A 24028-nucleotide genomic window follows, 5' to 3' on the forward strand; every position below is an offset into this window, starting at 1 on the left:
GGAGAGGTCAGGAAGAAGATTGCAGGTTAGGAAGGCGGTGCTGAGTTTGAGGCATTTGACTGAGACAAGGTGGGGGGAGGGGAATTGAGGAAACTGGAGAAATCTGAGTTCATCCCTTGTGGTTGGAGGGTTCCGGAATCCTGAAGAAGGGCTTACGCCCGAAACCTCGATTCTCCTGTTCCTGTGATGCTGCCTGACCTGCTGCGCTTTTCCAGCAACACATTTTTAAGCAAATGTATAGTGGCCCAGTCAAAAAGAAAAATGGGTTGTTAATAGTGAAGAGAGAAAAATAATAGATGAATAAAGGATGTGTATTGAGGTGTGTAAGAAGGGAATTAGTCCCTTCTTCTGAGTGCACAGTAAGCAAGTTACAAACTTAGGGAAGGGGGTTGAATGAGAATATAAGAAAAATAGAGGGCATGTATAAAGTAATCAGTCTCTGAAGGTTTTGAATTCAATGTTGAGACCTTGAGGCTGTCGAGTATCTAATTGGAAAATTAGATGTTGTTTTTTGAGAATACATTGTGTTTCATTAGAACATCACAGTCACCCCAGGACAGAAATGTTGGCAAGTATACCTGATGGTTTATTGAAATGACAGGCATCTATGATTTTGGGATCATTCCTGCAGCAATTGTGTAGGAGGTGCTGGTGAAACCATGTTTGGAGTATTGTGAGAAGTTTCATCCCCTTATTTAAATAAAGGTATCTTTCAGTTGGTGGCAGTTCAGAGTAGGTTCACTAGAATGATCCCTGGTATGGAGGATTGTCTATGGGCAAAGGCTAAAGAGATTGGGACTGTACACACTGCAGCTTAGAAGAATGAGAGATGATCTCATGGGGACATTTAGGATTCTTCAGGGGCTGAACAGGTTAAATGCTGAGGGGATGTTTCCCATCACATGAGAGTCTAGGGTTGGAGGGCATAGTCTCAGAACAAAGGGGCACCAATTTAAGACTGAGAGAGGAGGAATTTCTTCTCTGAGAGTCTTTGGAACTCCTCCTCACAGAGAACTGTGGGGATAGATTCCTTGATTTTATTCAAGGCTAAGATAAGTTCTTGATCTGCAGGGGAGTCAAGGATTAAAGGGAAATGTCCCATTTTCCTGACATGAGGAAATTTGGATCACTCATGATCCCATTAAATAGCAAAACAAGCTGAAGGGCAAAGTGACCTACTCCTGTTTCTATTTCTTATGATATTGTGGATGCTGGAAATATGAAACTGAATATTTCCCGTGAAGTCCAGTGACCCTGAGGTTCTGAAAAAGTATCAATAGATTCGAAACATTAACTCCGTTTTCTCTCTACAGATGCTGTCAGACCTGCTGAGTTTCTGCAGCACCTTCTGTTTTTATTTCAAATAAACTAATTTTCACAATCCTTTCAACATAAGCACCCAAAACAAATTACGATTTGGTAGTACATCTCCTAGAGAAGAGAGAAAGCTGAACAATGAAGGAAAAAAACTTGCCAATTTTTCCTAAAAATGCTTTAAGGGACTTTCCAGAAGACTGATTTTTTTTTTTCACAATTAGATGCTGGAAAATGGGCGGAATTTAACTACTTTTTTCATTGTAGTATAATTGTGTGAGATATTATTTCCTTTTTCCAATAAATTACATGTTAGCAGTGTAGGACAAATTAGTTTGGGAATAATATTATAATGAGTGTTCGAATTGGTAAGGTTTTCACCATCCCGTTAATATACCTAACTTCTCAAAAAATGGTTTATTTATGTAGAAATATGCAATTACCCTGTACTACAATCATGACTCCTCCTTTCAAATTCTTTTAGGCTTTCATTGTGGCTTTTACCTCAGATATGATTCCCCGTTTAGTTTACATGTATGCTTATTCTGAAAATCCTCGACTACCCATGCAAGGCTACATCAACAACAGTCTGTCAATCGCCAGCGTTTCAAAGATACACCCCAACTTGGAAAGAAATTCAGAAATCCTCACTTGCCGGTAAGGATTTCACAAACACTTTTATGTCCTTCTTGCGGGTAAGTGGATTACCAATGGTGATTCAGTTATAAATGTATTTTTAAACGAAAGAGAACAATCTAGTTCTTTTGACAAAGTTTGAAAATGGGCCTGATTTTCCTGCCAGTGGCAATCTCCCTCAGATTGACATTACTGCCCTTGTTGATGAAGGAAGGGAGCTCCGCATTTCTGAGATGCGCTTTCGCTGAAATGTGGAACTGTACTTCCATTGTGACAGTACTTTCACAGCACAGAACTGTCAGAGGAAGGCCAACCGTGCCCCTTTGCTCACAGCAGCTGTTACATCCTGAATTTCAAAGGCCAGGAATCGCACAGAGCCACTGTGACAGCTGCTATCAAACAGTGTATGCAGAAAATGGGTGTGATATTAAGAGTGCCAGGATGGTTGGGTGCCAGAGGGATAGAGGGTAAGGTGCCAAGTGGGTTGTGTGCCAGGTATGTAAGGTGACAGTTAATAAGGGTGGGGTAGGAAGGCAGGTTATAAGAAGGGAGGGGGCAGGTAGGTTTTCAGGGTGGGTCCACTGAGGATTGGGCAGACAGATAATGACTGTAGGTGGTTCGCTCTAGTATTAGGGGACCAGTTAGGGTCTGCAGGGGGAGTAGGGGTCAGGTTGCGTCCTGGTGGAGATTGCTCCAGTTTTGGCAACAGGATGCGTTTGCTGGTTGGGTCACAGAATTGGGACGTAATCTGGCAGAGATGAGGGTGTGGGTGCTACTGACTGGGGAGATGTGTATCAGGAGCAGGAAAGGGCTTCTTGGATCGATATCTAGGTTTTTAAGGGATCTGTGGGTTTTGAATGAGATAAACGTGGGGATAGACTCTGCATTTAATAGTCTAACCTTTCCTGGGTAACTAATTACTCAATTTCATCAGAACTGGCCAAATTCTCCAAATTAAGTGTAGACTTTTGGAGGGTTGCAGATGTGAGGAGGTTGTACAGGGGGAGAGTTCACTTTCCCAGGCCGTTCCCCTGGAGTCTGCTGCAATGGGATTCTACAGGGTTCCCATGCACACCCCCTGTCTGTCTGGCTAGAGGGGAATTCTGATTATCACTTGTGTGGGAGTCAGGGCTGCTTTGACCTGAAGTGTTTTGATTTTCAGACCACTGTCAAAAGTTGCTGTTATTGATAGCAAACTGAATGAGACTTTTTTCATTTCACAAAGATGTTTCCTTTTCAAATGTGCAGGTATAAGGATTATCGTTACCCTGCAGGACATCCATCAGAGTATAAGCACAACATGCAGTTCTGGCATATCTTGGCTGCAAAAATGGCATTCATTATCATCTTAGAGGTATCATTAAAATCTCTTCTTAGAGTTTAACCTCTGATTGTGAAATGCAAGTGTTTGAAAAAATATTATTAAAGCTGCTGAGCACATAGGCTGATAGGATTGTGGTTTCTAATTTGGAAGGAATTTGATTAACTAACAGTTTGTTGATGTCAATTCATATTGACACTGATTTACTCCCTCAGATGAGTGAGATTAATATTCACAGTATAACCCTGAAGCTAGCTGCCTCTGAGAAGGTCAGCAGGCTTAATTTCCCACCATCTGAAATTTGCCACCTTTACTCAGATGGGGAGGCAATGGCCAAGTGGTATTATCACTAAGCTACTAAGCCAGAAGCTGAGGTTAATGTTCTGGGGATGTGGATTCGAATTCTGCCATAGAATATAAAAAAAAATTCTGGAGACAAACAATTATGGGTTAAAGAGTCTAATGAAACCATTGTTCATTGTAAGTGGAAAAAACCTATTTGGTTCACTAATCTCCTTCAGGGAAGGAAATCTGCCAACCTTACCTGGTCTGGCCTACATGTGACTCCAGACCCACAGCAATGTGACTGACTCTTAACTGCTCCCGGGCAAAAAGTGCAGGCCAGTGACACCCATAACCTGTGAATATAATTTTTAATAGAATTGTGTATTTACCAGCACTTCAATAGTATGCAAATTCTGCAGCTCCCTCTCATCTTGCTCAGCTGTTCGCTCACCAGGTTGAGCCTTATTAAATTGGAGCTATGAAATAATGATGCCCTGTTAGTGAAAATAGCTCCAGTTTTAAATTTGTAAACCGTCTTGGCAGGTTAGATTAGGTGAAGAAATCTTTTTAGAACGACATCTATTTCTTGACATAGTGCCCGGCAACCAAGTACAATCCAACCCTCAGGCAACTGTGTGCAGTTTGCAAATTCTCCCCATGTCTGTTTGGGTTTCCTCTAGGTGTTCCAGTTTCCTCTCTCAGTCCAAAGGTGTGCAGGTTAGGTGGGTTAGCCCTGGGGGAGGGTGCGAGGGGGGAATGAATCTGGGTGGAATTCTTCAGAGAGTCACTGTGGACTCGATAGGCTGAATGGCCTGCTTCCACACTGTACAGAATCAATGATTCTGTATGTTAATGAAAAGGGCTATGGAGCTGTCATAGTTTCTGAACAAACATCTCTCTAAGTCATTATTTCAAAACCGCTCGTTTCTGGAATCTTACTGCCAACACATTGACTCCAGTAAAGCAGCCAAATGTCATTCTTTAAATGCAACTTCTTCATCACAAATGTACAAAGCAGAAGCTACAGAGAGTACTCAGACACGTTCCCAATTGCTTTGCCATTCATGGCTGATCTGATTGTAACCTCACATTGATATTCCCACTTATCCCGATAACGTTTTTTTTTTGGTTAAAATGCACCTATCTACAGCTGCCTTAAAAATATTCAAGGACTCTACTCCCACAACCTGTTCAGGAAGACAGATCCAAAGATTAGCATCTTCTGAGAGAAAAGAGATTCACCCAACCTCTCTTTTTAATGAGTGGCCCCTAATTCTGGATTTTCCCAATACAGGAAACATCCTTTCCACCTTTACCATTCAAACAAGTAAACATTGAATATTTATTTCGGAATACAGATAGTTCTTCTACAATGTGATGTTTACGTTCTTGTGTAACCCCGTGATATAGAAAAATCACGCTTTAGAAACAGCGATTAAAATGTTGGCACTATAATCATGTTACAGCCAACACACGTTATAAAAGTTCACACTTTAGAAACAATGGCCCCAATTCGTCAATCGCGTTATAGTGAAGTAGGGCTAACAAAACTCACGTTATAGCAAAATGGCCTGTAATGTTCCCTGGAGCACATTAACCAGTGCCTAGGATATTGTTAGGTGTTATAGAACTCAGAAACTTTCTATCCCTGAACCCCCAGATGAAACATCATGCTAATGACTTTCATTGTTGAATTCTAATATTCTCTGTTTATCCGACTAGGTCCACGGTGCTGTAGATGTGGATTTATTTATGGTTTTTATTTTGTTATTGCTGTTCACTTCCAGCATGTTGTTTTCCTGGTCAAGTTTGCAATCGCTGCACTGATTCCGGATGTCCCGAGTGAGGTGAAAGCTCGGATAAAACGGGAGAAGTATTTAACGCAGAAGATTTTGCACGAGTATGAGCTCAATAAACTGAGAGAGACACTTGCTGGCTCAGGGAATTGTGCTGGAAACAAGGAAGTCTCCGTGCAGGCAGAAAAGGTGGAACTGCTGAGCGAGCAGTTATAGTCCAGCTTTAAAACGCAGCGAGAAAGGACTCATGTGTCTGCCATGGTAAAGCAAATTGATTTGTTTATTTGGCGAGGAACGGCCTGCTATGACGACAGTTCCAGCAGTGGCGAAGTTGCTGCAACTAATTACGATGCTGCTGTCAAGTTGTTGAGCTAATGCTTTTGGTGCAGCAACAGTTGAGAGTGGTTTTCTAACCTGGCAATTAACAGTTCCTGTTGTCTCCCTGGCTGTGCCATTCCTTTGACGTATGAACACTTCTATTGTTGTCAAGGAAACACTGACTGTTAAACCGTCCAAAACATTACTGACCTGTTGAAAAGCTCACATATAGGATAATGAAGAATGTCAAGATATCAGTTATAAATCTATGTTAAACCTTATCTGATCTAGAATGAGAACCAATGCAATCTTGTGATCAGGTGCAATGTTTTTTGGTTTGACTCCTTTGGTTGTTGACTCCATCATATTTGCTTTATCTTCTCTCGGCCGCTCCTTTTCTGTCTCTTGTCTCTTTTTATTCCTTCGCCGCCTTTTCTCTTCCATCTACCTTCATCAGACCGACAGTACTGTCTGTAACATAATGAAACAAAACTTACACAAAATAACTTACAAAGTAAAGTCATGTTCTATGAAATCTAAAGTGGAAACTACTGTGAGACACCAATGCACATAGTGTAACTACTGAAATCTCAATGACCCATTCACACAGGAAATGTCTGGGCAGATTGCTATAAGAAAAGACTTCTTTGTGTCAAAGATATGGTTGTTCAAAATTCTTAACTTTATGCACATGCTGAATAAAAAAGCCATCAGTTTATTGTAATACCGCCACAGCTAAATGCTACACACCTCTTTATTGCTACAATGTTGGATCGTGCTCTAGTTTCAATGACAAGTCAAGAAATATGCAATTAGTTTAGAATCAAAATTTACACTCGGAGGTTGCATTAAAACCTTCTTTGAAAGATGTTTTAAAGAGGTGGCTGTTTGGAGTGCAGAATAGGTGTGGAGTGAGTGTGTTCTAATCACAGATGTCCCAACCTGTGCCAGCAGACAAATGGACGTTCAAAAAGCCGATCCTGCAGCAATAACATGCTATGATGACATAAAGAGACATCAAAGAAGGATATTCTTAAACAGCCTAGACACGTTGGCCACCTGCCAATGCCCAGTGTGTCTTGAAAGTGGAGCTAGATTGAAGCTGTGAAATACCAGTGTAGCGGGCAGTTAACTGGCTTCAATCGGCCAAAGAGCAGGCATCCTAGAGGGCAACGTATTCCCTCCTTTGTATTATGGGATCGGGATGGGTGGGAAGGAGGTGGGATGGGCACTCGGCATATTTTGTATGCACGCCCCCCCCCCCTACCAAAAACATGCCTGACATAAAATCTACCCCATGGTGTCTGGAGGTAAGGTCCCTCCAGCGAGCTTCTGAGACTGGTCTGACATGGTGCCATTCTCCGTTCCCCAAGAACTTTTCCTTCCTGAAAGCCAAGAGATGCACCGAAAGGTCAGCGGTTTTGGGGGGAGACCCCCACCCTACCAGGTGGTATCATGGAGGCAGCTCACAGAGATCGTAGGTTACCCAAACGCAGGCTCACCAAGGTGCGAATGAGAATGACCTTTTCTCTGAAAAACAAAATAAATTCACAAACATAAGCATGGGGAGCCTGATCCACCATTTAATAAAATCATGTCTGATCTAATTGTAAGCCCCAATACTCTTCCCTCACTCCCCCCAACACACTTGCTTATCAAAAAAACTATTCACGTCTGCCTTAAAAATATATTAAAACTCTTTCCAGAGAGTTCCAAAGACTCTTGACCCACTTTGAGAAAAATAAACCTTTTGTCTCATCTCTGTTTTAATTGGACTATGGCTTCTTGCCCCCCCCCCCTACCAAAAACCTGCCTGACATAAAATCTACCCCATGGTATCTTGAGGTAAGGTCCCTCCAGCGAGCTTCTGAGACTGGGCTGACATGGTGCCATTCCCCGTTCCCCAAGAACTTTTCCTTCCTGAAAGCCCAGAGATGGACCGAAAGGTCAGCAGGGTTGGGGGGAGACCCCCACCCTCCCATGTGGTATCACGGAGGCAGCTCACAGAGATCGTACGTTACCCAAACGTAGGCTCACCAAGGTGCGAATGAAAACGACCTTTTCTCTGAAAAACAAAATAAATTCACAAACATAAGCATGGGGAGCCTGATCCACCATTTAATAAAATCATATCTGATCTAATCGTAAGCCCCAATACTCTTCCCTCACTCCCCCCAACACACTTGCTTATCAAAAAAACTATTCACGGCTGCCTTAAAAATATATTAAAACTCTGTTTCCAGAGAGTTCCAAAGACTCTTGACCCACTTTGAGAAAAAAAAACCTTTTGTCTCATCTCTGTTTTAATTGGACTATGGCTTCTTGAAGACATTGATCTTTAGTTCTAAATTCTCCCATGAGATTCTAAATTCTATCAACATTTATCCTCAGGATCTTATAGGTTTCAATCGAATTTCTTATTCTGAACCCCAGCCAACACAGGCCTAGCTTGCCCAATCTTACCTCATGCGACAACCCATCCAATTCAGCTTTTAAAGCTGATAAACAAAAACAGAAATTGCTGCAAAGACTCAACAGGTCTGGCAACATCTGGGGAGAGAAAAAGCGATGCTTCAGGTTCACTGACCCTTATTCAAAAAGTTCTGAAGGGTCACTGGACCCGAAACATTAACGTTGCTTTCTCTCCCGAGATGCTGCCAGACCTGCTGAGTTTTCCCAGCAATTTCTGTTTTTGTTTCTGATTTCCAGCATCTGCAGTTTTTGTTTGATTAGGCTGATTAACCCTTCTCTGAGTTATTTCTGATGTATTCTGGTATGACTGTTATTTTGTAAATAGGAAGAGTGCATTGAGTAGTAACTAGTCCAATAGACCAGGGGAAGGTTTTCTTTGTTGCGACCTGTGAATGGGCCATATGTAAAATAGAGGATCAGATTGTGATTATTCCCAGGTCAGTACGGTCTTAATGAAAGGAAAATAGTTGTTGGCAAAGCGTATTTTTCACACACTAAATCCATGCTTTAAGTTATCTGGCACAATGTGTTCACTTTAACATTGTTTTATTTTTAAGGCCTGCATTTCTTCTGATTTACATTCACAATCCTGGTATCACATAGTTGTCCCCTAATCTCCAGCCTAACCTGATGCAGTTACATCCCCATGCTTGCTTCCCCCTGGCTTTACTTCCTTCGCCTTTGTGGTGGGTCTTGTCCCCTGTTTGCCCCCAAACCACTTTTCATCCCTCTCCTGGCTTGCCATCTCTGTTCCCCATCGCCCCCTTCACCCCCTCATAATCTTGCCTTTGTCTGCCTCTTGGGCCACTCAGTTCACCATTCCCCCACACCGCCTGTAGGTTCCAAACTTGTCCTGATGGGCTCCATTTACTGGTGGAAGTTGGTGGGCTCTCTGCACTGACTATCCTCCACGATTGGATGGCACCTTGTCAATCTAAGGTACTGTATTTTAAGAATATTTTGAACAATACTGTATTGTACTGTACAGATCTTGATTTTCTTTATATTCTGTGTTCTATTTTAGTTTGCAAGTTATTTCAGCTGTGAATGTACAGTGCTGTGCATGTATGGTACAATATTTCAACATGTTTTTTGTTTTGGGCTAAAAAGAAATTGCCCAAAGGAACCTAACTCAGACTTTAACATTGGCTCCCATAGGAATCAATGATTCACTTAAGGTTGTTTCACTTAAAGTTATGAGTTTAAGGGACGTAATCAGAGTTTTAAGTGAGGACTTGCTGTACAAACTTCTAGGAGGTGTGCTTCCACATTAATCCAGTCAGAGTTCTAGTTTCCTCAGAGACTTGCACAAAGTCGAAGTAGAAATGTGTTCATCTAGTCCCCAGTTTCAATCACTTTTTTTTCCAAAGACCATAATCTTTAAAAACTGACTTCAGGTCATAGGCAATTGCCAAGCACAGAATTCTTTTTAAATATATAATGCAGTTTTAATTTTAAGTCTTTTTGATTGCAGTAAAGCCAGTACCAGTGGAAAATGTCTATTAGAGGACACCGTACAAGCCACACTTAAGTAAAAAACAGTCGTTGCTGAAAACTCGGGCTGTGCAGTTTTGATGAGAGGAGTGAGGAGATGGACTGACCAATGTCAGTGGCACAGATGTGGCTATCCACCACTATGTTGGTGTCATGTTTGACTGAGTCTCCTGCTGTAGATCATTAGGAGGATCTTTATCAAGACATTGCACCCTAGTAAAGGCAAGAATGTGAAGTGCACTGGCTGTAACCTGGGCACCATTGCCTCCTCGAAGTTGCTGGTTAAATTTAACATTCATTCCCATTTTGCGGGGGCGGTGAGTGGTGACCCTCGTTCATGGACTCAGGGCTAGCACTGAGCTTTTCACCCAACCAGCTGATCTGCCATGGGGGGTTTTTGACCGTGAGCATCTGTAAGAAAATTGGTAGGAACTGAGAGCTAAGGACATGTTTTCCGCTGTTGGCAAAGTTGGCATAGTGGACACATCTAACCGTAACCCATCTTGTGGCAAACCAGGGAGCAGAGAAGTGAACCAGTGACTGGTATCCCCAAGTAAGGTTGTTTCCACTTTTCTCCATATTCACAGGAACTGGGAGTGGGGAGTGAAGTTGTCAATACAAATTACGTATATCATCACAAGCAAACAGTGAAAATCCTCACTTGCCCATCATTTGAGTACATTTATGGTTTGTTCTTGTGAACCTCCAATCTATGGATCTCCCCTCCACGCATCAGTTGTTCAGAGTCTTTCTGCACCACATCTTGTCCCTTCAGCAATCCCCCCCATCCCGGCAACATTCTCTTTCTAAGATCAAGAATTTCTTCTGCTGTCAATTGCAGAATCCTCAAAATTCCCAAGTCCATAGGATTGATAAACCTATCTCCATTTGGCTCCTCAAATTGGATTCAGACATCTTTCCTGACCCTTCAGACATGGAGGCAAAAGTAGCTGAAGCTATCAATAGCAAAGACATAAGACCGCACTCTGCTGTGTATAATGTATCAAGGATTACTCTTCCTTTTCCCATTAGCTGCTGCAGCAAGATGATTTCAACAGTACTTCAGTCTCACCGCCAAGAATTCAATGATTTCAGCATTTACATCTGCTATCATAGGTTTTCTTTCATTGCATTTAGAGCTATTTTGTAAACTTGCTTTAGAAGTTTAGAAGTTTTATAAGTTCTAAAAAATCCTTTGCAAGTCCATATATGTTTTGTTTTGTGAATGAAAACCATTGGGTCACATAATAGACATGGTACTGTGAAAAAGGACTGAAGATCATTCTTGCCATTAAAACCAGGACTAATCTTGTTTGAAATTAAAAAAAAGAAACTGAATGGAAAAACTCAACACATCTGGCAAAGTCTGTGGAGAGACAGCAGGGTTTTGTGTCCAGTGACCCTTCTTCAGAACTGGACCTGAAACATTAACTCTGCTTTCTCTTCACCGATGCTGCCAGAGCTGCTGAGTTTTTCCAGCAATCTCTGGTTTTGATTTTGATTTCCCGCGTCTGCGGTTCTCTGGATTTTTCTGATCTTATTCAAAATGGATTGCCAGTCAATCTGATCACTCCCGTCAACACCAGGGCTGAGTAGTGGTCACTGCAGGCACTGCAGGGAGAGGGCCCAAAGAGAATCTTTGCAGCCCCTGCACATCTCCCCGCCTCTCTACCACCCCCTCCCCCCTCACACTCCTAAGGCAGGTCCTGAGCTATGAGGGTGGGAGAGATCCTAGAATCCAAGGACAGCATAGTGGGGTTGGCAGATTCTGTCAGGTAGGGACATGGGGAACCTCCCTAAATGACTCACCGTGCTCTTGTCAGTACCACTTTTCTTCATGTGGGCATTTATGAACAAAGCTGCCCACTCCAGCTGTAATTGGATCATGCCAGCATTTATCGTGGTCAATTGACCTTTGAATGAGCTTGGTTGACTCTTTAGTTATTTGCTTAAAGTTTCTGGGTAAGGTTGCTAATTTGCCCACCTGCCCACCCTCTGTAATATGAGGCTAAGTTCGAGGTGGACACGGAAATTAGCAGGCCAGGCAGCTGTCCTATTTTACACACACCCCCACATCCCGATTAAAAACACACACTGCAGGGCCATCTCAGCTTCAGGTAACATAAATATTGACAAAATTTGCTTCTTCTAATTGCCCTTATCACTGTGGGAATACTGGCTAACTTTTTACTATAATATTTTTTAAGAGGCATGGTTATTTTAAATTCTGTTTCAGATGCCATCATTAATATTCCGATTGTTAATAAAACCCATAGGTTTTAAAGCTACAGTTTTACTCCATCATTGTACACTGCTGGCCACTTAATGTGTCCTGACTGAACAACATAGACATAAAAGAATTGAAAATTTATTTCACTTAAAGTTGATCAAATCAATTGAAACCGCACAAACTCATGGCTTGTGAATTAACACTCTGAAATTCTTAAAAGATTTTTGTAAACCTCTATCTGTAAAGTACAGGGCGGCACGGTGGCTTAGTGGTTAGCACTGCTACCTCACAGCACCAGGAACCCAGATTCAATGTCAGCTTCAGGCGAATCTCTACGTAGAGTTTGCACATTCTCCTCATGTCTGTGTGGGTTTCCTCCAGGTGCTCTGGTTTCCTCTCATAGTCCAAAGATATGTAGGTTAGGTGGATTGGCCATGCTAAATTGCCAATAGTGTCTAAAGGTGTGCAGGCAAAGTGGGTTAGCCATATGAAATGCAGGATTATGGGTATAGGGTAGGGGAGTTGAATCAGTGCAGACACAATGGGCTAAGTGGCATCTTTCAGCACTGTGGGGATTCTACCTAGAAAGCAGTTTGATTTACTGCAGTGATAACTCAGAACTATATATATTTTTTTAAAGATCAGTTATCATTAACATGGAAACGCAAAACCAAAGATATAAGAATTCTCAATGTGCAAGAATCAAAATGCACAGTAACATCAGACTAGTGAAAATCCCCAAAGGCAAAATACTGCAGATGCTAGAAATCTAAAACTAACACAGAGAATGCTGGAGAAACTCAGCAGGTCTGGCAGCATCTGTGAAGAAACAGTTATCGTTCTGGAGAGGAGTAGGACCAAACTCAAAACATTAACTCCATTTCTTTCTCCAGATTTCTCCAGCATTCTCTCTGTTTGTTTCAGATTCTGTGCTTGCTGTAGCAAAACTGGCTTGCTGCTAAATTGAGAAGTCAACTTGTTGACTGATTCAATTTTCAGTGGCACACAAGCAGATGTGGTGGGATACCTGCCCCTGACCAGATGGTTGCTGTATTTCAGCATAAAAATCATTCTGTTGTGCTGTGTTAGACTCATCTGAAGAGCAATCTGCCACTTAGAGAAATCTGCTTGGTCTAGCGATGCAAGGATGAGCTGGTTCCTGTAGATTCATCTTCATTCTACATGCAGCATCTATGAGATACCCTTTCCATACTTCTTGAACGTTACTCAATAGTTTTACACTGAACACTAGTTAGTCGGCTGAGAAATTTGTGATGCGACTAGTCATTTGTAGGCTGGCAGGGAGCCCGGGGGAAAATAATAGTTGATGCATTATGTGGCAAATTCTAAATGAATTCTCATGTGCAAGTGCTTATCCTGTACTCTCATGGTGTCAGGAGAGAAATGAGTCAGGATTCTTTAATCTGCAAATATTATTCAATATCTTTAACCTTTGCATTATAGAAATAATCAAATATTGATGCATGTCCACCCCCCACAGTTAGAAGTGAAAACTTAAAATGCATCAAAGTCACGAGATTCTGAAGGGTTTTGAGCTGTAGGCTTTAGTATTGTGTAAAGTGAGATACAAGCATGTATTGAGTATAATATTTCCATAACTGTTGTAAATATTAAATGTACCTGCATCTAATCTGTATGAAAAGAATAGACTAAGCCGGGACACTGAACTATAAATCATGAACTCAGCATAATTAGTCATGAACTATTGCTATAAAAGGCTTTTATAGATTTAAAAAAAAACTTCAGTGCCTTCAAAGGAAACATCAAAAAACATTAAAATATTCACATCCATGCAACATTCTCTTTCAAAATACTTCCCATCTGACCGTTGCAGGTGCATCAAACCTATCCTCTTCCTGGAAACTGGTTTTCTCAACTTGTTTTAGTGCATTCAGGCAAAAATGAAAACTGCAAGTCCCTTACTAGACTGTTGCTGCTTTCTCAAACAGTTGAGTCAAATAACTCCCTTTAACATTGCACAGAGGGAAAATATGCCTTACACACAAAGAACTCAATAAAGCCATATATGTTTACAGTTCCTATACAGATCAGTATTGCCCTACCTTGTGAACCCCGTTAGAGAGGGATTTTGCCTATTCCAGGCAGCCAGACTGAGCATTGTTGACTTTGGCGCTTGGGGGAAACAAATGTGTCCAAGTATTTCATGCATATTGGCTACAGTTATATGTTTATTACTTTGTTTCAATGAAGGAAAAATGTTACATGCCTGTGAGTAGCTGCTTTTCATCATTAATTTGTACAGTGTATGTTTGTAAACCTGTTTTTTTGCACTCATTCTGGTTCTCCCTCTCCTTCTAATGACAACTTCATTGCAGATGATATTCCACGTTGCTGATTTCCAGTATCAGGAGATTGTTTCTCATAAGACTATTTGCCTTTCAAATGACACAACTTTGATTATTCAGAATACTTGTATAACACATCTGCTTTTTACCTGACTACAAATTAAATAAAACATTTTACAATGTCACGGCAACTCATTCAGCTTTTGTGCTTTTTTCTGTCATTCAGACTTCTGATTTACCACTGGTGCTGTGGTGAGAGTTTGATTGCAGGGTTGTCAGTAAGGTTTTGGGATGAGGCATGAGGAAACAGGTACTAAGTGTTTACTGTGAAAAAGAATATGGAAGTTTTAGAAAGTAGCGAAATAGATGGTGACACCTTGCAAAATGTCCATATTACAGAGGAGAAAGTGCTGGATGTCTTGAAACGCATAAAGGTGGATAAATCCCCAGGACCTGATCAGGTGTTCCCTAGAACTCTGTGGGAAGCTAGAGAAGTTATTGCTGGGCCTCTTGCTGAGATATTTGTATCATCGATAGTCACAGGTGAGGTGCTGGAAGACTGGAGGTTGGCTAACGTGGTGCCACTGTTTAAGAAGGGCGGTAATGACAAGCCAGGGGACAATAGACCAGTGAGCCTGACCTCGGTGGTAGGCAAGTTGTTGGAGGGAATCCTGAGGGACAGGATGTACATGTATTTGGAAAGGCAAGGACTGATTAGGGATAGTCAACATGGCTTTAGAACATAGAAAGGTACAGCACAGAACAGTCCCTTAGGCCCACGATGTTGTGCCGAGATTTAACCCTAATGTAAAATATAGTAACTTAACCTATGCACTCCTCAACTCATTGCTATCCATGTGCATGTCCAGCAGTCACTTAAATGTCCCCAATGATCTTGCCTCCACCACCACAGCTGGCAACGCATTCCATGCATTCACAACTCTCTGCATAAAGAACCTACCTCTGACATCTCTTTTATACTTTCCTCCTAATATCTTCAAACTATGACTTCTCATACCAGTCAATCCTGCCCTGGGGAAAGGTCTCTGGCTGTTGACTCTATCTATTCCTCTCATTATTTTGTACACCTCGATCAGGTCTCCTCTCTTCCTTCTCTTCAGAGAGAAAAGTCTGAGCTTATTCAACGTTTCTTCATAAGGCAAGCCCTCCAGTCCAGGCAGCATCCTGGTAAACCTTCTTTGCACCCTCTCCAAAGCCTCTGTGTCTTTCCTATAGTAGGGCGACCAGAACTTGACACAATATTCCAAGTGTGGTCTCACCAGGGACTTGTACAGCTGCAGCAAAACCTCGCGGCTCTTAAACCCGATCCCCCTTTTAATGAAGGCCAAAACACCATATGCTTTCTTAATAGCCCTATCCTCTTGGGTGACAACTTTGAGGGATCTATGTACTTGCACACCCAGATCCCTCTGTTCCTCCGCACTGCCAAGAATCCTGTCTTTAATCCTATATTCAGCATTCAAGTTTGACCTTCCAAAATGCATCACTTCGCATTTATCCAGGTTGAACTTCATCAGCCATTTCTCAGCCCAGCTCTGCATCCTGTCTATGTCGCACTGCAGCCTGCAGTAGCCCTCTATTCTATCGACAACACCTCCAACCTTTGTGTCATCTGCAAATTTACTAACCCACCCCTCAACCTCCTCATCCAAGTCATTTATAAAAACTACAAACAGCAGAGGCCCAAGAACAGAGCCCTGCGAAACCCCACTCAACACTGCCTCCAGGCAGAATACTTTCCAACCGCAACCACTCTCTGCCTTCTGTCAGCCAGCCAATTCTGAATCCAGATAGCCAAATCTCCCTGTATCCCATACTTCCTGACTTTATGAATGAGCCTACCATGGGGAACCCTATCAAATGCCTTGCTGAAGTCCATATACACCACATCCACTGCTCGACTGTTGTTGACCTGTCTTGACACCTCCTCAAAGAGCTCTAAGATTTGTGAGGCATGACCTGCCCCTCTCAAAGCCATGCTGACTACCTTTAATCACACTACGCTTTGCCAAATAGTCATAAATCCTATCCCTCAATTCTTTCCACAACTTTGCTGACCACAAGACGTAAGACTGACTGGTCTGTAATTGCCAGGGATTTCCCTATTACCCTTCTTGAAAAGAGGAACAACATTCGCCTCCCTCCCATTATGAAGGGCATGGATAGGATAAATAGACAAAATCTTTTCCCTGGGTTCGGGGAGTCCAGAACTAGAGGGCATAGGTTTAAGGTGAGAGGGGAAAGATATAAAAGAGATCTAAGGGGCATTGTTTTCATGCAGCGGGTGGTACATGTAGAATTGCAACATTTAAGAGACATTTGGATGGTTATATGAATAGGAAGGGTTTGGAGGGATATGGGCCGGGTGCTGGCAGGTGGGACTAGATTGGGTTGGGATATCTGGTTAGCATGGACGGGTTGGACCGAAGGGTCTGTTTCCATGCTGTACATCACTATGATTCTAAGTGAAGATTAATCAGAAAGGGAATGCACCAACCTTGATGGGATTTGGGTTCCGCTGCTATTAGACCCAATTCTTTATTTGTTCAACAAGGGAGGGCAGATCGGAATCAATCTCCAGTGTGGGTAAAGAGCAGATCACTGATCCAATGGCCTTTGGAATAGGGGTCAAACCCCACGCTGCTGGTATCAATCTGATCCACAAGATCTCTCTACTCAAATAACATTCCCAGAAATCCAAACTGCTGTGGCCACAAGCACTTTTACTTATAGGTTGTGTTCTAAAGCTGTGAATAGTGATGATAGAGGGTCCAATTTGCAGAGGAAAGGGGCATGGACAGCATGGTGGCTCAGTGGTTAGCACTGCTGCCCCACAGCACCAGTACGTGGGTTCGATTCCACCCTCGGGAGAATATGCAAATTCTCCTCATATTTGCGTGGGTTTCCTCTGGATTTCCTCCCACAGTGCAAAGATGTGCAGGTTAGGTGGATTGACCATGGGAAATTACCCATAGAGTCCAGTGATGTGCAGGGTAGGTGGGTTAGCCAGAGGCAATGGAGGGTTACAGCGATAGGGCAGGAGTGTTTGGGTCTGGGTGGTATGCTCTTCGGAGAGTCAGTGTCGACCCAATGGGTTGAATGGCCTGCTACCACACTGTAAAAGATTCTATTTTTTTCAACACCATTGTGCAAATAATTTTGTTCAATATTTCCATCATCAGGGAAAAACACTCCTCATGTGGCTGGGGAGCCAACACCAAGCAAAGCCCACTCAGGGCAAAGCTGTGTGGAAAAGAAAAAGTGAAGGGGGAAGGTAGGGATTAAATCAAAATAGAGCTGGAAGGGGTAATAATGCAAACCACCCCAAGCTTTCCCCACCTATCCCTGAAGGCAACGAGAGTGTTGGTGAACACCACGCACTCCCTCTCTATTGAGACCCAGGCTCAAAAATATCCTCAGAAGAGGCCGAAATGACCCCCTCCACAGCCCACTGCCTGGACCTGTTTATAATTGTCGGCATTTTATGACTTTTCCTGACTATCATACGGCTAACTAGGAATGTCTCCCACACATAACCTCTGAGATTGGTGTATGGTGGAAAGATACGCAGGTTTATAGTCAACCTGTTTGACCACATTATGAATATGCTCCCAGCCCAAGGCAGGAACTCTAACCTCCAAACATTGCACCCACCGACAACTAACCTCATGGGGATGCCCCATAACGAAAGACTTGCATTCCTGTCAAAACAGAAATTGCTGGAGAAACTCAGCAACTCTGACATGGAAAGAAACAGAATTAAAGTTTTGAGTCTGATATGGCTTATTTTGCAAACGAAACAGTTGGAGTCACTGGATACTGCAAAGGCTCTGGGCCCTGACAACATGCTGACGAGAGTACTGAAGATTTGTGCTCCAGAACTCACTGCTCCCCTAGCCAAGCTCTTTCAGTGCAGTTACAATGTTGGCATCTACCCAACAATGTGGAAAATTGCCCAGGTGTGTCCGGGACACAAAAGATACAGGACAAATCCAACCCAGTTGGAAGTTTTTAATAACAACTTCCAGCAAATAGACATTCTGGAATTTATCTCTCAGTACAAGCGGTGAGTTAATACCAGATTAAGACACACAACATTAAATGCCCTGGTTTTACTCAGTTGGATGGAGGCATGGTTAGATTCCTGTCTGGATGTCAAATACAGCTGCATTCCATTAAACTGAACACTGTCGTCCTACATTCTTTGGCAAATCACCACTCATACTGATCGGCACAGAGCACCTTTAGAATTGCAGCTTGTATTGTTTTCATATACTTGCTGTTCCTTTTGATCTCTTATGAGCTGTCTGAGGAATTTTGAGTAGTCCAGATGTGAGTTTGTCCCTCCACGTATCTCAACATGGTCTCTGTTTCAACAAGATTTATTTGGTGTGGAACTGAACCTTCATTGTCTTTACCTAACAAACCAAAAGCATTTTCTAAGTTAAAAGCTGCATACTACAACTGTTGGAAATCTCAAATAACTGAAAATTCTCAACGCATCCTGCAGATCTTGGCAATATCACGGAAAGGAACCCTGAAAAAATATTTCAGATCTTGACCTCCAAACAGGAAATGTTAGGTGCATAATAGGTTTTAGGAGCAAGTGCAGACCATTCAGCCCCTCAAGCCTGCTTTCCCATTCAGTCAAGGGAGCTTGAGGGGGGGGACTTTTCACACACACATGGTGGTTTGTATATGGAACGAGCTACCAAAGGAAGTGGTAGATGCAGGTACAATTACAACATTTAAAAGACATTTGGACAGGTACATGTGTCGGAAAGATTTAGAGGGATATGGGCCAAATGGGACTAGTTTAGTTGAGGAAACTTGGTAAGATTGGATGAGTTAGAGCGAAGATTCTGTTTCCATGCTGTATGACGCTACGATTGTATGACTGTACCTCAGTGCCACTTCCCCACATCATCCCCATATCCCTTTAACGTTATCTGAAATCTATCTTCTTGTCATGATGTTCCTCAAGATTTGCTTTCACAACCCTCTGGGGTAGAGAATTCCAAATGTTCATCACCTCTGAATGAAGGAATTCATCCTCATCTCAGTCCTAATGGGTGAACCCTTATTCTGAGATGACAATCCCCGATTCTAGCGGTCATCTACTTTAACTCTGGCCAATATTAATGTTAATTTCTAAGTCTCCAGTTATCAAACCTCTTCCCTAACATTTTCCCAATGCATAATGTAGAACTAATAGGTATTATAAATTTCCATTCTTCATTTATCTTTCTCCTTAAATACCTTCCACTATGAAGGAACCATTCATAGAATTTTGAAGGATAACCATTGGTGCATCCATGTTTCAATAGGAACTTCCTTCAAGATTCAGTGATATGGCTCATCTCTCTGTCTTGTACAAGTCCCACCTACAAACATGCAAATGTAGGAGCAAGGAGCAATGAGTCGACCATTCAAAAAGATGATGGTTGTAACCTCAAATCCACAATTCTGCTGACCCTGAGCTCATTTCACCGCCTTGGTTAACAACAATCTATTTACCTCTGCTTTAAAAATATTTAACACCTCTGCTTCCACCACCTTTTCAGAGGATTCCAAACATTCAGCAACCTCAGAAAAAATGTCACCTCATCTGTTTTAAATGTGCCATCCCTGATTTTTAAAGAAGGAGACCATGGTGTCTCTGTCAGTTCTCCAAGTGAGCAATTGAATTGGTGCCATTTTCCTGTCTCCACCCCAGAACACTCCCTACATATCTCCATTTCAGACAATCATCTAATTCCCTGTTGAATTCCTCGATTGAACCTGCCTCTACAACATTCTTGGTCAGTGTGTTCCAGACCTTAATGATTTCTTGTGTGAAACAGTTTTTCCTCATATCACACTTGCTTCTTTTATAAAACATTTTAAATCTATGCCCTCTTGTTCTCAATTCTTCATGAATGGGTCCCACCTCCCCACGAGTGAATGAGACCCGTTTCAGTCATGGCTGACCATGGGTTGCATCCTCGTTGTTCTAGCTTTCTGCTTCCCTGGAGCAACCAATACTGGAGTGACAGTCCCGGTCACAGAGGTCACATCTGTATGTGGTCGTTGATCTGCGAGAGCTGCTGCACTCCTTCTTTCGTGCCTGCTTGTCTGCTGCAGCGCTCATCAGCTTCCTTTCCCCTGTGTTGAGGGGTTGACTCAGGGTCCTTCTCTATCTCATGCGGTCAGCTGCAGGCTGTTCCCAGGACTCCGTAACAATATCAAGTGCCTTCATGTCCCCTTATGCAGACATCCTTGTAGCGCAACTGGGAACACCCAGTGGGTCTCTTCCTGGATGCAATCTCTCCATAGAGGAGATGCATCCATCCTCCTTGTGGTGGACGTGGCCCAGCCAGCGCAGTCTCTGCTGCCTGAGCAGAGTATACATACAGGGAAGGCCAGCGAGAGATAGGAATACTGCATTGGACACTCTGTGTCAGGATATGCCCAGGATACAACGGATATTCCTCAAGTGGAAGGTGTTTAGTCTCCTCTCTTGTCTGGGACATTTCACTGCCATACAGCAGTGTGCTTATGACACAGGCATTGTAAACTGACAGTTTTGTCTTCACTGTCAACTTGGGATTTGTCCATACTCAAGTCATGAGGCGAGCAAGAGTTGAGGCTGCTTTCCCAATCCTCTTTTGATATCTGTGTCCAAGGAGAGGTTGTCAGTGATGGTAGAGCCAAGGTATGTAAACTGATGGACAACATTGAGTTTTTAGTCATCGATGGTGATGACCGGCAGTGTCTCTGTGTCCTGTCCCAGGACACTAGTCTTCTTCAGATTCATAGTCAGCCCCAAATCCTCGCAAGCATGGGAGAGGCGACCTATCAGTGACTGGAGTTCCTGTTGGGTCTATTGCAACTGCAGCACTGTCAGGCAATAATGCTGCACCCCCCTGAATGAAGACCAAATCAATCAACTTGATACAACCACACCTTAAGTTCCCTCACCTGCCAATATGACTTCCTGTCCTCATTATTGGACCAGGCAAGGGAATAAGAATCACCTTCCCTGTGACACAAATAGAATGAATTGAATGGGTTAAGGTGCGTCAATTGAGACTTTGTTGTGCTGTTATCTAATCCTACTGTTTGACCTGGGATAGACATGTTTAATTTAAACAGTGACACCTGTTTTAAATCATGTGCCTGAATGCACTTTAATTGTCAGTTTATAAAATTAGCCACAAAAAAAAGTCTAGTGGTGTAATGGCTTTGCCTTCTATCTAGATTTATTACAAATGACCTTCAGCATTCATTGTGTAGATTGTGTGAGCCACTGAATTGTGAATGTGGGACTTGTCCGAACAGTAACTTTCAAGCTGATATTTCTCAAAAGGCAACATTGCATTGAGCTGTTGAGAAAACGTGTCTGGCCTGGGTTCTGCAGCATGCTATTGACCATCAATGCACATGCACATGCACTTGACCACAGTCTCCCTGTGGGCTCTGAGGTGCTGGAAATCAAAATCTAACATAGAGCTCTGCACTGGATCAGGGATCTGTGTGAACGGGACAAGTGATGATCTGTCTCTTGAGTCAATCAGATGGAAAAAAGAACTGATTGAAGCACACAGATGGAGAAAGTTCTGCAGCCAAAAGATCAATACTGGATGTAGGAAAGGTATTTAATTAGGCAGGATGTGGGTGTACCCAAAACACACTAACTTTTCCACCACTGGAATTACTTCCAGGCAGTAAATAAAGAAATACTTATAGGGCCCAAGCCACAGGAGTGAACCCAGCTGCATGTGTGCCTTATGGTGTTAACTCAGGAGGTGAGATGGTTTTTCTTGCAAATCCAATTGACAGAACTGGACATTGGGCAGAGGTTGCATCTGCTGAACACTAACTCCCCTGACCTTCCTTCTGATACTGGTGAAATCCTGCAACCCAAGATCAGACCCCAACATGAAACAATGTTCTTGTTCCTTGGTACTGATGGTAACTCTGGCATCTCAGTTAGGGTGATAAAACCCTTGTACTCCTCTGAACTGAATGTAGAAACTATGTATGAGAAACTTCACCCTGTAGTATCCTGAGGAAGTCTCCGGGAGCAGTCATGGTCTCCTCCATGGTGCGACTGACTGTAAGATCCCCCACCCCCAAAACTGCGAAAGTAAGGGTGACTGCCCTGAACATCAGTGCAGCATGTGACCGTGTATACCATCAAGGAATCCTAGAGAAACTGGAGTCACTGGGAAATGGGGGCAAACTCCTCTCTGGTCAGAGTCATACCCAGTACAAACGAGATCATAGAATCCCTACAGTGTGGAAGCAGGTCATTTAGCCCATCAAGTCCACACCAACTCTCTGAAGAGCATCCCAACCAGACCCCCCAATTCCTGTAACTCTGCATTCCCCATGGCCAATCCACCTAACACGCACATCTTTGGACTGTGGGAAGAAACCAGAGCACACCCACACAGTCATGGGGAGAATGTACTACTCCACACAGACAGTCACAGGAGGATGGAATCAAATGCGGGTCCCTGGTGCTGAGGCAGCAGTGCTAACCACTGAATCGCCATGCCACCTGAGATGATTGTAATTGTTGAACATTAGAGCGCAGTAAAGGCCCTTCAGCCCTCGATGTTGCGCCGCCCTGTCATACTAATCCGAACCTGTATTAGTGGTGCGACAAGAGCACAGCAGTTCAGGCAGCATCCGAGGAGCAATAAAATCGACATTTCGGGCAAAGGCCCTTCATCAGGAATAGAGGCAGAGTGCCTGAAGGATGGAAAGATAAATGAGAGGAGGGTGGGGTGGGGAGAAAGTAGCATAGAGTACAATTGGTGAGTGGGGGGGGATGAAGGTGATAGGTCAGGGAGGAGGGTAGAGTGGATAGGTGGAAAAGAAGATAGGCAGGTAAGACAAGTCATGGGGACAGTGCTGAGCTTGAAGTTTGGAACTGGGGTGAGGTGGGGTAAGGGGAAATGAGGAAACTGTTGAAATTCACATTGATGCCCTGGGGTTGAAGTGTTCCGAGGCGGAAGATGAGGCATTCTTCCTCCAGGCGTCGGGTGGTGAGGGAGCAGCGGTGAAGGAGGCCCAGGACCTCCATGTCCTCAGCAGAGTGGGAGGGGGAGTTGAAATGTTGGGCCACAGGGCAGAGTGGTTGATTGATGTGGGTGTTCCAGAGATGTTCCCTAAAGTGCTCTGCTAGGAGGCGTCCAGTCTCCCCAATGTAGATGAGACCGCATCGCGAGCAACTTATACAATAAATGATATTGGTGGATGTGCAGATAAAACTTTGATGGATGTGGAAGGCTCCTTTAGGGCCTTGGATGGAGGTGTGGAAGGAGGTGTGGGCACAGGATTAGCAATTCCTGCGGTGGCAGGGGAAGGTGTCAGGATGAGAGGGTGGGTTTTTGGAGGGCGTGGACCTGACCAGGTAGTCACGGAGGGAACAGTCTTTGCAGAGACGGAAAGGGGTGGGGAGGGAAATATATCCCTGGTGGTGGGGTCCGTTTGGAGGTGGCAGAAATGTCGGCAGATGATTTGGTTTATGCGAAGGTTGGTAGGGTGGAAGGTGAGCACCAGGGGCGTTCAGTCCTTGTTATGGTCGGAGGGGTGGGGTCTGAGGGTGGAGGTGCAGGATGTGGACGAGATGCGTTGGAGGGCATCTTTAACCACGTGGGAAGGGAAATTGCGGTCTCTAAAGAAGGAGGCCATCTGGTGTGTTCTGTGGTGGAACTGGTCCTCCTGGGAGCAGATACGGCGGAGGCGGAGGAATTGGGAATACGGGATGGCATTTTTGCAAGAGGTAGGGTGGGAAGAGGTGTAAGCCAGGTAGCTGTGGGAG

At 43.4% G+C, this 24028-nt stretch overlaps 1 protein-coding gene across 8 annotated transcripts in view; it reads left to right on the forward strand.

Moving 5' to 3' along the window:
- Nucleotides 1-10249, forward strand: part of ano5a (anoctamin 5a) — a 201600-nt gene extending 191351 nt beyond the window's left edge. For 7 of the 8 annotated variants that reach the window (XM_043705403.1, XM_043705405.1, XM_043705404.1 and 4 more), the window contains 3 exons: nucleotides 1799-1971; nucleotides 3199-3304; nucleotides 5344-7405. In XM_043705403.1, the coding sequence (XP_043561338.1) occupies nucleotides 1799-1971; nucleotides 3199-3304; nucleotides 5344-5568 (504 nt within the window). In that variant the 3' untranslated portion in view covers nucleotides 5569-7405. Of the gene's footprint in view, nucleotides 1-1798; nucleotides 1972-3198; nucleotides 3305-5343; nucleotides 7406-7515 lie in introns of those variants that run through there. The other variant, XR_006313884.1, reaches the window with a different exon arrangement.
- The last annotated feature ends 13779 nt before the right edge of the window (nucleotides 10250-24028 follow it).

Source organism: Chiloscyllium plagiosum, chromosome 16 (assembly GCF_004010195.1).
Source record: "Chiloscyllium plagiosum isolate BGI_BamShark_2017 chromosome 16, ASM401019v2, whole genome shotgun sequence".
NCBI classification, from domain to species: Eukaryota; Metazoa; Chordata; class Chondrichthyes; order Orectolobiformes; family Hemiscylliidae; genus Chiloscyllium; species Chiloscyllium plagiosum.